We start from the raw sequence: 15,055 nt of genomic DNA, 5'->3' as shown, positions 1-15,055 counted from the left end.
AGAAAAGGGACACTTTGAGTCAGGAGAGAAGATAATCAAAGTCTCTCAACCCTCTTGGTTTAAGGTACACTTGGGCAATTCTTATAGGGGTCTCTGCTTTTGTTTGAATTTAGGAGAGGGAAAACATTTACAAACTTCAGGGTGTATAAGCATCATCTGGGAGTTTAACTAAAAAAAAGATTCTTAGAAATCCAGCTCCAGCCTGGCCGTTGTGGTTCAGGGGTTGAGCGTTGACCTATGAACCAGGAGGTCACGGTTGGATTCCCGGTCAGGGCACATGCCCAGGTTGCAGACTCATTCCCCAGTGTGAGGTGCAGAGGAAGCAGCCAATTCCTTACTCTCTCATCATTGATGTTTCTCTCTCCCCCCCCCCTTCCTCTCTGAAATCGATAAAAATATATTTTAAAAAAAATAGAAAGAAACGCAGTTCCAAAGGGTCTGAATTTGGGTAGGGCTTGAAACTCTTTTGTAACAAAGTCTCCAGATGATATTCGTGAGAAATCCATTCATATGAAGGAACACTATATATTTTTTAAAATATATTTTATTGATTTTTTACAGAGAGGAAGAGAGAGGGATAGAGAGCTAGAAACATCGATGAGAGAGAAACATCGATCAGCTGCCTCCTGCACACCCCCCACTGGGGATGTGCCCGCAACCAAGGTACATGCCCTTGACGGGAATCGAACCTGGGACCCTTCAGTCCGCAGGCCGACGCTCTATCCACTGAGCCAAACCGGTTTCGGCGGAACACTATATTTTAATGTGATCGGAATGAAAGCCAGTAGGTAGGAGACAGCAGATGTACCATAACTTCCTTTGCCTTGATTGATTTGGGGTACTCAAAATTTAGACGCTAATGTCCCTCCCAGTTAAAAAAAAAAAAGTATGCATCACTTATTTTTTTTAATGAAATAAAAGGCCAAATAAAGACTGTAGGGCTTCATGAACAAAACACTTGTATCAAGGAGCCCTTTTGATGGATGTGTCCACACAGAAAACTGTCATCTTCACTAATGAATAAACAACACTGAATAATTAAACGCTGGGACTTGCCACAGTGAAATGAGAAACCTTGTTTATGGAGAAAAGATACATCAAATAGAAGAAAGATTCACTTAAGTTTTGAAGAACATTCATTTTTCTCTTTTAATATTAAATAACTAATATTGTTAAATGTGAGAAAGAAAAGTCACAAAAAACTTAGGAAAATATATTATGATGAGATTTTATACATTCAAAAAATAATTTGGTACTTTTTCAATTGAGATTTTAATTTTTCAATGGCTCCTACTCAAAAATTTCACTGACTCTTAGCAATATTAGCACAGATAGGTAACAATGTGGATACAAAGTTGGGTCCTAAAGACTGTCGTACAATGAGACCATAGAAACTTCCCTAAAGGACTATGTCTCAAAATAGAAAGTGATGTGTACCATAAGAGAGATACAAACTAAATGTGTTTGTATCTCAACAGAAAGAAATGACTTAGCATAAGAGGATCAGCATTAGGGGGGCGGGGAGATCTTCAAACTGGGAGTTAAGGAATGGTTTGGACATGCAGAAACAGGAAGGGGTATTACAGGCAGAGGGGCAACATGAAGGAAGGTAATGCAAGTGCATATAGGCACAGATTATGGAGATTATTGTTAAGCACAAGAAGGGAAGATACGCTTAGGGTCAAACTTTGGAAGGCTTTCCTTTGCAGCTGAACAGGTTTTGTGTAGGTGAAATGGCCCGAGATCTTCCTTGGGGATATTTTCCAGCAGACTTGTGTAGACTGGATTGATTACAAAGATCCAGGTAGGGTTGTAAAAATTCAGGAAAGTGGGCATAGGGGTTTAAATTTAGGCTTTAGTCATGGAAACAGAGGGGATGGTTCCAAGAAAAGCTGTGGGTGATTAAATCAGTGAGATTGGACTAGTTTGTTTGATCATCTGAATCACATGGCAGGCCTGTGAAACCATAGATTTCTGGACCTCACCCCCCGAGTTTCTGACTCAATAGATCTCTGATGGAACCTGAAAAATTGCATTTCTAACAAGTTCCCAAGTGCTGCTGGGTTTAGGACCACATTTTGAGAACCACTGCTCTGGTATGACATAGGACATCGAAATACCACTCAGTAATCCTTCACCTTAACCCCAGGTTTGAACCATTTGTCTTAATAAAGGGAAGATGGAGAACTAAGATTAGGACTCACTGAGGGTGCAGTGACAGAGGGCTTCAAGGGGAGTCCTTGGTAAATAATTTCAAATATCACCAGGAGCATTGGAGGAGATGAAGCATGTGGGCCATACAAACGTGAAAGGGATGACCTTCAGAAAGAAGAGGATTTAGGCTAGAACTTTGTGGGTATGGGAGAGAAGTGAAGAGGGGACAGAGAAATAAGTGTGTTTAGAGGCCTGGAGAAGCAGCACACAAGGTAGTAGGCTTTTCAGTAGTCCAACTACACTCATAGATTTAGAGTAGATAGCTGAGTATTGGGGGGGGGGGGTTCCCCATGGAATCTCACAGATCGATCTGATCACGAATTCCTAACTGGACATGTCATGGTGGGTAGTCATGCCACAGGCATATAACTTTTTAGTAAACCGTGCCCATTGTTTCTGTGCACCTGGGTTAACACATCTTTGAAATAACCACCCTCAAGAGAGCGTATCATCTTAACTAACCTGTAATCCAATCCCCACCTTACTTCCTCCCACTCTCATGTAATCTTCGTTGTCCCCTCAATTTCAAATGCATAACAGAAGCTGCAAAATTGTTATTCTCCAGAGCATTTGAGATCTTGCTTGAAACTCTTTTGTAACAAGCTTATCCTCAAAACTTATCCTATTTGGCCCAAATAAGCTCATTTTCTCTACACTGGTTTGGATGTTTTTTTGTTTGTTGGTTTTTTTTAAGATTTTTTAAATTGATTTTTGAGAGAGAGAGAGAGAGAAGAGGGAGAGAAACATCGATGGGCTGCCTCTTACAGGCCCCCTTATGTGGGTAGGGGGGAATTAAGCCCAAAACCTGTGCATGTGCCCTGACCAGGAATCGAACGAGCAATCTTTCAAGTGCATGGGACTACACCAAACCAACTGACAACCAACTGAGCCACACCAGCCAGGGCAGGTTTGGACCTTTTTTACATCGACAGTGTGCCTTGCCTCAATAATTTACTCATGGGACTAGTATTTAAATACTGGTATTAAAATTACCTGTATGTAAATTAAAATTCCTTCCCTGGTGGCTATAAACACATTTTTGTAACACTTTACAGTTTAGAGAGCACCCCACATCCTCCATCTCATTTATGCTCACAGAGCTGAAGGAGAACACAGGATGTGTGATGTAAGGCCAAAAAAAAAGTCTTGTTTTCTTTGTCAACATTTCCAAACAACTCAGAATGGACAGGGGTGCCAGGGAAACAAAGAGAAGTTGGGGTCAGATTTTTTCCAGGGTTAGTTTACCAAAGCTCCTCTCCTAACTAAATTAGCCTTGAGCATAAGCAAACAAAATCATCAATCTCATTTCATTTATACCACCAGAGGGCCACATGGCAAAAGAATGTTCATAATGCCTTTTGTCCTAGGGTTTCTGCACTCGGTTCTCGTTCATTCCTAAGTGGCATTTGGAAGTAGGGAAAGACTATGGGTCACTTAGTCTCCTTGCTTCTATAATGTTAGTTGTCCTTTAGTCCAAACAGTCTCATTATGTGTGAGCGATGTAATAATAAAGGTGGGATCTTCTGATTTCTTGGGGAAGTGAGGGTGGGGCCGAGTTTGGTATCTGGATGACAGGGAATCCTGTCACCAGGCAACCCTAACACAGAGCTTTGTCATTTCTATATATAGAAAACAGTCTTCAATTTTTCCTCAGTTGATTAAATATTATTTTTTGAAATGTGAAACATTGATAAAGGTTCCAGAAGTGAAAAAACATACAAAGAGGTACACACACAAAAAAACTTAACTTACCTACGGCTTTGGACAGTGGTTGGCTGGTTGGTGAGTGAGCGTTTTCACGAGGCACACGGGGAACAACTGGGGTGCCAGTAATGCTGTTTTTCTTGATCATGGTGTTGGTTATATGTGATCACTGTATGGTATTTCACGCTATACTCCTGTAACTTCTACTTCTCTGTAATGTATACTTCAATAAAAAGTGCTTTAAAAAAAGCTTAAAAACAATTTCCTTGCAAAATTGGGACATAGGTTTTTGGCTTACATATGGTAAACACAAGGTTTTAGATCAGTTAAAACGGAATCTCATATAAAGGGAACAATTACTTATTTCAAGTAACAACTCAATTATTAATTTCAAGGATTTTCTAATACAACTCCAATGTCATACAGAAAAAATGAGTTGTTCTAAACAAGCAAACATAGCAGCCATAGCAAAGCAGAGCTCGATATACAGACTACAATTTTCTTTCCTTCATCAGTTTCACTTACTTTATCAAGTACTGGTTTAGAAAAATTGGTCTTTACAACACCATGATATACAACACTTTCTGGACTAAAAATTTTATCAATGGCATTTTTCATCTCATGTTTATCAAGCATATGTTTTTCCATGCCCTGAACAAATTAAATTTTTTCCACATTGAAACAAATTATTACCCTCATATATTTTTAGCATTTATACTCAACTATTAGGAGCCAAATACTATTATAAAACTAAACAGACTTTAAGGTTCTAATGAAAGTATTATGTGAACTGGTATCCTTCAACATTTTGCTGGAAAAAAAAATCTTTGGAATATGTATTTTAAAGTAATAACAAAGCCCAATTTAAAGTATAGTAAGCATGCCGAAACCGGTTTGGCTCAGTGGATAGAGCATCAGTCTGCGGACTGAAAGGTCCCAGGTTCGATTCTGGTCAAGGGCATGTACACTGGTTGCAGGCACATCCCCTGGTAGGGGGTGTGCAGGAGGCAGCTGGTCGATGTTTCTCTCTCATCGATGTTAATAGCTCTCTATCCCTCTCCCTTCCTCTCTGTAAAAAATCAATAAAATATATTTTTTAAAAAATAAATCAATAAAGTATAGTAACCACATTTTCCAATTATCTGAAATGACTCAAAGGTCAAATGTATAAGTGTTCTTTAGGTGAACTTCAATTAAGATGAAATTGTTCTTATGAAGGTTCTAAAACAAGCACTGAAAACTAAATATTGAAAAAGTAGAACTACTAACAGGTGTTCTCACCTCTACGAGAGTAGCTATGTGTCAGTACATTTGACAAGCTTTTAAAAACAGCCTCTGTGCATTAATTAATGATAAAAGGCTGTATTTTTATCTACTAGGAATGCTGACACAGGATTCTGCAGTTCAAGACATGTGGGGCAGATTTGTTGATCAAGGTAAACTCCCAATTTAAGCAAACTTACCAGGATACTGAATCTCATGTACTCAGTCTCTTAGAAACAGGTAGAAAAATCAGAATGCTTAAAAATCCTAATTAGTCAAACACTTTAAAAAAACAAATTTAAATATAAGAGAATGCAACAAGTTATTTGAACCTGAATGCAGAGAATAAATACTTTATTAACTGATTACAATTGAAAGTCACAAACAAAAAAGGGGTGTATTAAGGCAGAGCCATATATATATATATACATATATATATGACATACATATATATGACATATATATATAGACAAATCCAAAGACTGTTACCGCTTTACATTAATAACCTCTGCATTTTTCTTTTACACATTTAGGCAGTGTGCTTTCTTTTCTCAAAGAAACGAATCTTGACCAATATTTTAAATTGTATTTTGATAACAACTTTCAGGATCATTGATTTAGACAATGACTAGTGTATCAAATGCTATCTGATAGTTTTCTCAGCATATTCCATTTGTGGTGGTATATTTATGTTGGTGTGTAAAATTTGATAATCACCTTTTTTCCCAGTAAAGCTAACACATAATTTTAAAAAATGATTTTGAATAGTCTTAACTAAAATAAGCTTGGACTTCCAAGTCAGTCAAATGCCCAAAGCATATTGTTTTCTGCCCTTCCCTAAACCTTCCTGTATGTTTTAAGTAGCCTTTAGAATAGGATCACATGGTTGAATTTCAAATCTATAAATTTTGAGGTTTTTAAAATCCAAACTTACTTCCTTATGCAAAGTGGCAATGTAAATAGCAATCCTACATAGTGAAGAATAATTTTTCTTCTGTATAGCTTCCTTTCATAAAAATGGGCAACCACCAAAAAAAAAAAAAAAAGTAAGTTTAGTCCATCTGACAAAGCACTGTAGCTCCCTAATTCCACTCTTGAAGGAAAAGGCAGAGGCAAGTTTACATTATCCCAGAAAACTGAATAAATGGCTTTATTTGGTATCTTCAAGAAGCTTCTCCTTCCGTAGGAGATGTTGGTGATGTAGGAGAAACTGTGACTGGTTTTCGTGTAATTCTGTCCAGTTCCGCATGAACATCTGATAGGACAGGCTTTTGGCCTACGTTGAAGAAAAAGAAATGAGATTTAGATATAACTAATAGTATCTTTTATAGCAATGTCTCTTCATTAAAGAAACTGCCAATGGTTTCATTAATTTTATGTAGCATACTAAAGTAAAAAAATATATAAACGAAGCCACTTTAAAATGGAGTCAGAGCTTCGGTCCCAGAGGATATCTCCAACCTTGGGAATGTTAAAATAGGGCAAAATAATCTTTGACTGGGCCTAAAGCAGCACTGTATCCCAAACAACTGTGTGCAAAGACAACAAGAAATCAGACTGTTATAGCTACAGGACTGAAAATTAAAAACATTCTTTAGAATTAGCATCACTATGTTAGCTTATCTGTATTTATAGAATTGCCTTCTTCTAGAAGCTGACATAATTGAGTAGTTGATGGAATTGTTCCCCTTACCTTTCTCATAAATATTCCTGATTTCCCCTGGCCTTTGTCTCCTAAAACTATTTAGGTTTCTGAGTGAATCAGTGCTTCCTGACTAGCTATTCTTTTGGATCTCAAATAAATGCTATTGTCTCTCATTTGGTCTTTTATTTTTAGGTTAACATTAAGTGGCATAAACATCCTAATTTAAAAATAAATTCTCTCATTTTAAATTGTGGAGTCTGAATGGAAGTAAAAAGTATCACCTATCAGTTAATCTCATAAAGATATTTTCAAAAAAGGCATAGGACAATAAGAAAAGTAAAATAAAAAATAAAATTTTGAAATCTAGAAAGAAGACCGATTAGCGGTAACTAAATTAGCAGTACTGAGAAACTTAATCTTTTACATTGTCCATAAGAAAAGCCAAAGAGTAATTCAATTTATACCCAGAAACCTGTAAAAGGTTCAATAATATGATAGTTGCAGGCATTTGTGACAAGGTTGGCAAGAAGGTGGGATTAAAAAAGGAGAATGGGTTTAAAAGTCTGTTTAGCCGAAACCGGTTTGGCTCAGTGGATGGAGCGTCGGCCTGCGGACTGAAGGGTCCCAGGTTTCGATTCCGGTCAAGGGCATGTACCTTGGTTGCGGGCACATCCCCAGTAGGGGGTGTGCAGGAGGCAGCTGATCGATGTTTCTGTATCATCGATGTTTCTAACTCTCTATCCCTCTCTCTTCCTCTCTGTAAAAAATCAATAAAATATATTTTTAAAAAAAGTCTGTTTAAAGAGCAACAAGATAAAAAGAAACTAAACTTCATCAAAATCAAAAACTTTTGTGCTACAAAGGACACTATCAAGAAAGTAAAAGGACAACCAATTCAGTGGGGGGAACATTGGCACATCCTTTATCTGATAAGGGTCTAGTACACAGATGCTTAAGAACACTTAAACTTCAACAGTAAAATGAATGACACACAACCCCATTTAAAAATGGGCAAAGGATTTAAACAGAAATTTATCCAAAGAAGGTATACAAATGGTCGGAAACACATGAAAAGATTCTCAACATCATTAGCCATCAGGGAAATGCAAATCAAAATCACAATGAGACAGGACTTCACACACACTGGCATCTTCACAAACACTGGGACTATTCTAATAAAAAAGATGGACAATAACAAATGTTGAAGAGAATGTGTAGAAATTGGGACCCTCATACCTTGCTTTGGGGAATGTACATTCATAGCAGTATTATTCATAATAGCCCCAAAGTGGAAACAATATAAATGTCCATCAACTGATGAATGGATAAAGTGTGGCATATCCATAAAATGGAATTTTATTCAGCAGTAAAAAAGAAATAAAATATTGAAATATCGAAACATAAAAGGACCTTGAAAACATTGTTAAAGAAGCCATACTCATATGAAATCTCCTGATCAGCAAGTCCACAGAAACAGAATCAGATTAGTGTTACCTAGGACTAGGGGCTCCAGAGGAGGGAAGGAGTAACTGCTAATAGGTTGGAGGTTTCTTTCTGGGGAGATGAAAATATTCTAAAATTAGATTATAGTGATGGTTTGCATAATCTGTAATTATATTAACACTATTGAACTGTATACTTTAAATGAGTGAACTTCACTTCACAGTATGTAAATTATACCTCCATAAAGCTGTTTTATTAAAAAAAAAAAAAGCTCCAGTAACTATACCTGACTTTTTGGCAGATGGTGGTAAACCACTGCTTCCACCTCCAGCCCCAGCCCCAGGGCTGCCACCACCAACACTGGGGCTTCCCGGAGAACCAGTCTTTTTACTCAGCAAACTATTGAAGAAATTTGCCAGGACACCTTCACTTGTAGCTCCAGCTATAGAACAAAAAACAGAAACTTTCAATCAAAACATCAGGTTTTTCTACAAATTATTATTTTAGTAATCACACACAGAAAATGAATAATAGACTTGAAATTTAAGAGCTGTATGTTCCAAATTCAAGTCTACTATGATCTTAGAGGCTGGGTAACTTCTCTAATCTACTCATATAGAACAAAATATTAGAATGTTATTTTTAAAAGACCAAAGGCATATTAAACAGATATTAGTTGCTATATATCTCTGCTTTGAAAGGAGTTCTTAAAAAATATAATGTTGAAAAATATCTGCCTCAAGTATTGTAAAAAAAATCTAATACCCCTATATGATTATGCATATAGCTTTTCATGTTAATTGCAGGTAAACTATTATTATAAAAATATGAATTTCTTCAATGACCTACCATAGGAAAATGATTAAATAAACACAAAGCTATCATAAAGCTTCCATCATAGAAATAACATATTAAGAATATACTGTAAAATGGTTTTCAGTCTGATTAACTATGAGATTATATCTATAGAGACAAAGATTAGAAGCTATTGCACAAAAACTGCTATGGTAAAAGGGGATTTTCTATGTAGATTTCTTTCTACTGAAAACGTATTGTTGTTTTCTCCAATAAAAAGAAGAAATGTACCTTTCATGTTCGGATCAATTTTTTTTGACCCAGCCGGGATGGGTGACACACTGGCAACATTGGATGACACTGATCTGTTTGGTGTTCGAGGGGAGCCTCCTGGGACTCTTGGTGAAGCATCCTATGTAATAGGAAAGCCATAATTATAAAAACTGGAAACTTTCAACTTCACAAAAGTTCTTATTATAAACTAGAGTCCCAATGCACCAAATTTGTGCAAGGGCCTTGGCCCTGGCCCCCGCCCACCATCTCTGCTGCCTCGGCCGGGGGCCTCTCCCACGGCCCCAGCCTGCTACAGCTTTGTCTGGAAGGAAGGACATCCAGAAGGACGTCTGGTCTAATTAGCATATTATGCTATTATTATTATAGAAGAAATTACTGTATCCCATCTGTTCTTTTACACTGCAAACCACTGACAAAACTATTTAGCAATCATGTACTCTGTTAAGGACAGAAAAAAAGGCCTTTTTCTTTGCTGTGGCCTTCCAATTTATGAAAAGCACCTGGTAATTAAATCCCAGTATTTTTAGCTCCTTTGATTCAAACAGCCCCTCTGTTCAAACTGCAAGACAAGCTACTCTCAAGGCTATATTCTTGCCTTCCCCCTCCTCCCTGCTGTTTTTACAACTCAGGGATAATTCACACCAAGGAGTTTCTAGTTAGTAGACAGTTCCCTCGCCTCTTCCCCTTCAAACAAGCCTCTTTTGAACTTTTCATAACTTTTCCTCTAAGCATGCTTTACAACAGTAGCTCCCAATGTGGGGCACATGCTCTACAAGGGGACAATTTGATTGTTAAGGGGGCAATTTGAGAATGAATTATTAACAGTGAATTTTTTGCATTTCTTATGGTTCTAGGAGCCTCATATACAGTGTGTGTGTGTGTGTGTGTGTGTGTGTGCATGTGTGTGTGACATATTTAGTGACATATTTATGCATTTATAGTGACATATTTATGTCATATATAGTGACATATTTATGCATTTCAGTTATCTATGTTTTAAAACTTTATTTGCTATTTTTTCATATCACTTCATATTATTATTTTTTAACAATTTCTTAGTGATTTCTTCCTCAGTACTTCAACTGTCCTTTCATTCTTTTATTTTTCTCTTTCATGGGTGCCATGTTCTTTGGAAGCTTGTTTAGACCAAGTTAATGGCCTTTTAGGCTTCCTCCACGTGAGCAAGAGTTCACTTTTTGAATAAGAAGAATTATATGTCACAGGGCGGGCATCAGGAGTTTAGAGATGCTTAGGTGGGGCATGGCCAAAAAAAAGGTTGAGAACCACCATTTTATGGGATTAAGAAAAATACTAATAAGACACCTCCCTAGGGCATCTGTCCCCATCGCCTGAAAAACAAACTATATTTTCAAGACAACCTCCTTGATGTGTGCTCAACTTCAACCCCAAATCCTCCTCCCTTTCTTGTCACCTAGCAACAGCAGCCATTACTCTTTAAAATGGCAAGGTGCTTTTTATTTCTTGCCCTGTATTGATTAGCAGTGCACCAGGCCTTTCCCTTCTGGGAAAGTGAAATAAACTTCCTTTCTGCATCTCTTCTTTTGGTTGTAAATTCATTCATTGGCCAAACCCTAACATCTTCATTATTAGAAAATACCAAAGACCCTTCACATTTTAGAATACTAATTTTCCCTTCAATGAAAAAAGGAAACGTATTGAGTAATGAAGGGTGGTTACTGGCATAAGTTTGAGAGTCAGATCTGGGTTCCAATGTGGACTTACACCCTACCAGCTGCATAATCTTAGGGAAGCCAATGTCCTTCAAAGTTTCCATTTCCCCCAGTACAAAATGGGGCTAATAGTAGTTTCTGCCTCATAGGGCTGTTGTGAGGATTTATAAAATAACACACATAAATGGTTCAAAACTGATGCATGACAAACACTGCAAAATAGATCTTTACCATTTAAGTCATCTAAAAGGGAGTAAAATTTATCTTTAAAAAAATCTCACAAATTCCAGAAGAATTTTTAATTCAAGTTTATATTAAAACACACCCATATGAGACATGTATATGCTTTAAGAAATAAAGCAGTATGCACTGCATTTTAATAATTTTGTCAAAATCTGTAATACTGACCACAGGCCGCCCAGCTGCAGTTGGTGGTTGCTTTGCTAAAAGGGTCTGAAAAAACACAACAGAATTCTAGGTTAGATATTCATATAACATGTATTGTATTTTCTTCTTCTTCTTTTTTTAATCCTCACCCGAGGATATTTTTTCAATGATTTTAGAGAGAGTGGAAGAGAGAAGGAAAGACAGAGAGAAGCATCGATGTGAGAGAAGTACATCTATTGCTTGCCTCCTCCATGCGTCCTGACCAGGGCCCGGGCCGGGGAGGAGCCTGCAACCCAGGTATGTGCCCTTGACCAGAATCGAACCCGGGATCCTTCGGTCAGCAGGCCAAACTGGCTAGGGCTGTATTGTATTTTTAAATAAACTATATACAATAACAGTTTACCCATAAACCACACTAAGTCTGTTTATGATGTAATTTCATACCTGTAGCTTCATAAGAAATACTTGGTCATCTTCTGCCATAATTTCCTTCTCATGCACAAACTGAAATGAGCAATGAGCAATGCATAAATGAGCAAGTCTAAAACAGTAGAAGCGGGGACATTTGCAACTCATTTTTCCTAATTATACAGCAGACAGAAGAGCCATCACATTTTTATTTCAGGGAAACCAGGAGCAAGTGGCTTTTCATGCACACTTGGTCTGTTTTCCACCAGTTGCCAGAGTGATCCTTTTAAAAGGTTAGATCAGATTACATCACTCCTCTACTCAAACGCCCCCTCCAAGCACTTTCCATCCCTCTAAGAATGAAATCCAAAGTCCTTTCTGCAGCCCCAGTGAGGCCCCAAAAGACCTTAACTCTGCCTTTCATCTCCTACCCCTTGGGCATTCCTGCCTCTGGGCACGTGCACTTCCGGTTCCCTCTGCCTTCACCACTCTCCCCTCTTACCAAGGACATTCCCTAACCATTTCAACCACAGCATGCTCTGGTCCCTGTCTTGTTTCTCCCCTTGCTTCACTTGCATAGCACTTCTGACCACTTGAGAAATGGCCCATGTATTGATTTACTGTTACCTCACACCCTCCTAGTTAGCACCTAGTGCCTAAACATGGCTCGATCAAGACAACTAAAAGCCCAATTTGTTGGTAAAAGAAAAACTGGGGGAAACCATTGCTTTTTGATGTGTGCATTTCTTTAATAGACATCCAAACCAAATACCACATCAACTGATTTTTCATTTGACAGTACTTTTCTTTTTTCTGATTACCCACAAACAGAAGACAGCTGCTGAATGTAAATGGATTCTTAAGACTCTTAATGTATGTTAGATCAAAATTACTTTTTCTTCAAACATACAAATTCAAAATTAGTGAGAAGTACTATATACAACTTTTCAGAAATGTCTGTAATACCTAACTATAGAACACCATGAACTGCTTAACATGAAATTAAGATATATGAAGAAAAAGTACCTTCTGGAACCCAATTTAACAGTCGTAAGAGTGACATGTAATAGTCAAGACTAAATCTGAGCTCTAGGTTAGAAAGTTCACAGCTTCTACCTATTCAAACTGTTTAAGATCCATATACTCACTCATACTAATCTGTGATTTCCATTAAAATATGAACTCTGAACTAATATTTTCTAATACAAATATGCCAAAGGCTAAGGCATGATTCAGTAACTGAATAGCTGCTTTATGTTCTGATAAAACAGATCTTTATTTTGAATGATACATTACCAAACCCAAATTACACCTAGAAACCCCTCTGAAAGGATAAAACACTTTTATCTTTCTACCTTACAATCTTAAAATGATGGACTTCCCCCTCAGTTTAAAAGCATAAGTATTGAGACTATATGTGTATATACTAAAACTGTTACCTTTCGAACAGGTGGTTTAGTTATAATGTCTTCAAAATTATCTTCTGCTTTTAATGTTTGAAAATTTTCGTGTAATATTCCTATTTTCTTATCATTATCCCACCCCGCTGGACTGGAAAGAAACACACATGAGAAATTTTCAAGCATTTATGTAGTCATTCTTTTCATTTAAGCCATGATCAGCTTAAAAGGAACATTTTTATGAAAATAAATTTGTCCAATTATGGAAAACTAATCACCTTTTTAAGTTATAGGGCTCAAGTTATGGTTTACTAAATCACCTCCCAATTTTATTCAGGTAACTTTTTAAAATCATGTCTAAATTATACATTGGGTGCTTTATGTTATATCATAACCATTTAAAGAGTAAGTAGATATACTGATATATACACTCAATAGACAGCAATAACATGGCCTTTCAAAGAGGGCTCAGGCCAGCAGTAAATCTAAAAGACAATGATAAATATGTCAGGGCAGGTTATAAATAAAACAGTCTAGGGACAGATCTCACCTACTCATCATGGAAAGGTCTCTACTCGTCTCACCTCAAAACTGAAAATGATGACTCACCAACAAACTGTAGCAACAATACGTGATAAAATAATATATTTAAGAGCATACTTACATAAATACTGCATCTTTTTCCACCACAACAGCAGGAATCTTATACGGAAATCCATATAGTTTCTGAACAATGTATTTATATACTAAATCTGTATTTTTGTTTTCTTTTACTGACGTGTAAATAAGTGCTGCACCATCTGAATAGAACCATTAAAGAAATTTCTGGACAAATTCCACAAATAGGTCATAAAGTTCTTGTTCTCAGCCTAACATTCGCAGCTACATAACTTATTCATTTCAAAAATAATGTCTAAAGGTATATTATATATAGTCATCGAATATTTCAAAAGTATAAAATATTTAAATGCAGGCTAAAAGGCAAATAAAACATTTTATAATAAGCTATCCTATATAATAAAAGCCTAATATGCAAATTGACCGAATGGCAGAACTACCAGTGGAATGACATGCACTGACCACCAGGGGGCAGATGCTCAATGCAGGAGCTGACCCCAGCCCGCAGGCCCCAGGCCAGCCAAGGCAGGTGCCAGCAGGGGCTCCCCGATTGCCCTGCTGGTTGCGATGCAGAGGGAGGTGACCTGTGGCAGTGGGGCGATCAGGGAACTGCCCCTCCATCACCCTGCTGGTCGCCTCTGCAGAGGGAGGCGACCGGCTGTGGTGGCGGCGAGCAGGCAGCACCAGGCTGGCCAAGGCAGGTGCCAGCAGGGGGCCCCCCCAATCACCCCACAGATTGGCCCTGACGCCAGCCAGACCTAGGGACCTTACCCATGCACGAATTTCATGCATCGAGCCTCTAGTAATAAAATAAAACCAAAAGTCTCATTAAGCCAAAAAAGAAAAGGTAAATTTAGTAATACTGACACTACTACTACCTATATTTAAAGCACATGAAGAGGCAATTGCTTTGTTAAACTTCATGGAGGGGGATTATTTATCAACAATTGTTTTGTTTGCCTTTTCAACAAAAACAGTTTGCACAAGTACCTCTTATGATTTTTACTAGTTCCAGGAATGAGGACTTTGGGGACAAAGCTCCAGAGACCCACAAAAAAGAGAAGATGAACCAACAGGTATTACCAGGAAGCTTTCAGAAATGACCCAAGGTAAAGTAAATTTCATGGCCAAAACTTGAGCTAAGACAATATCACATGATATATTAATTAAAGCTGATCCTAACTTTTACCCAA

The 15,055-nt window shown here is 37.5% G+C and overlaps 1 protein-coding gene across 1 annotated transcript in view; it reads right to left on the bottom strand.

Moving 5' to 3' along the window:
- Positions 1 to 5,518: 5,518 nt before the first annotated feature.
- DYNC1LI1 (dynein cytoplasmic 1 light intermediate chain 1) overlaps positions 5,519 to 15,055 on the bottom strand; it is a 31,864-nt gene continuing 22,327 nt past the window's right edge. Inside the window, exons 7-13 of the mRNA XM_008153922.3 lie at positions 13,909 to 14,044; positions 13,284 to 13,395; positions 11,881 to 11,940; positions 11,458 to 11,502; positions 9,356 to 9,476; positions 8,556 to 8,711; positions 5,519 to 6,457 (exon numbers count right to left, since the gene is read on the bottom strand). Coding sequence (XP_008152144.1) covers positions 6,345 to 6,457; positions 8,556 to 8,711; positions 9,356 to 9,476; positions 11,458 to 11,502; positions 11,881 to 11,940; positions 13,284 to 13,395; positions 13,909 to 14,044 — 743 coding nt within the window. The 3' untranslated portion in view covers positions 5,519 to 6,344. The remainder of the gene's footprint in view (positions 6,458 to 8,555; positions 8,712 to 9,355; positions 9,477 to 11,457; positions 11,503 to 11,880; positions 11,941 to 13,283; positions 13,396 to 13,908; positions 14,045 to 15,055) is intronic.

The sequence above is a fragment of the Eptesicus fuscus genome, chromosome 18, assembly GCF_027574615.1.
Source record: "Eptesicus fuscus isolate TK198812 chromosome 18, DD_ASM_mEF_20220401, whole genome shotgun sequence".
In the NCBI taxonomy this organism is placed as follows: domain Eukaryota; kingdom Metazoa; phylum Chordata; class Mammalia; order Chiroptera; family Vespertilionidae; genus Eptesicus; species Eptesicus fuscus.
This window is presented reverse-complemented; position numbering and strand designations above follow the sequence as displayed.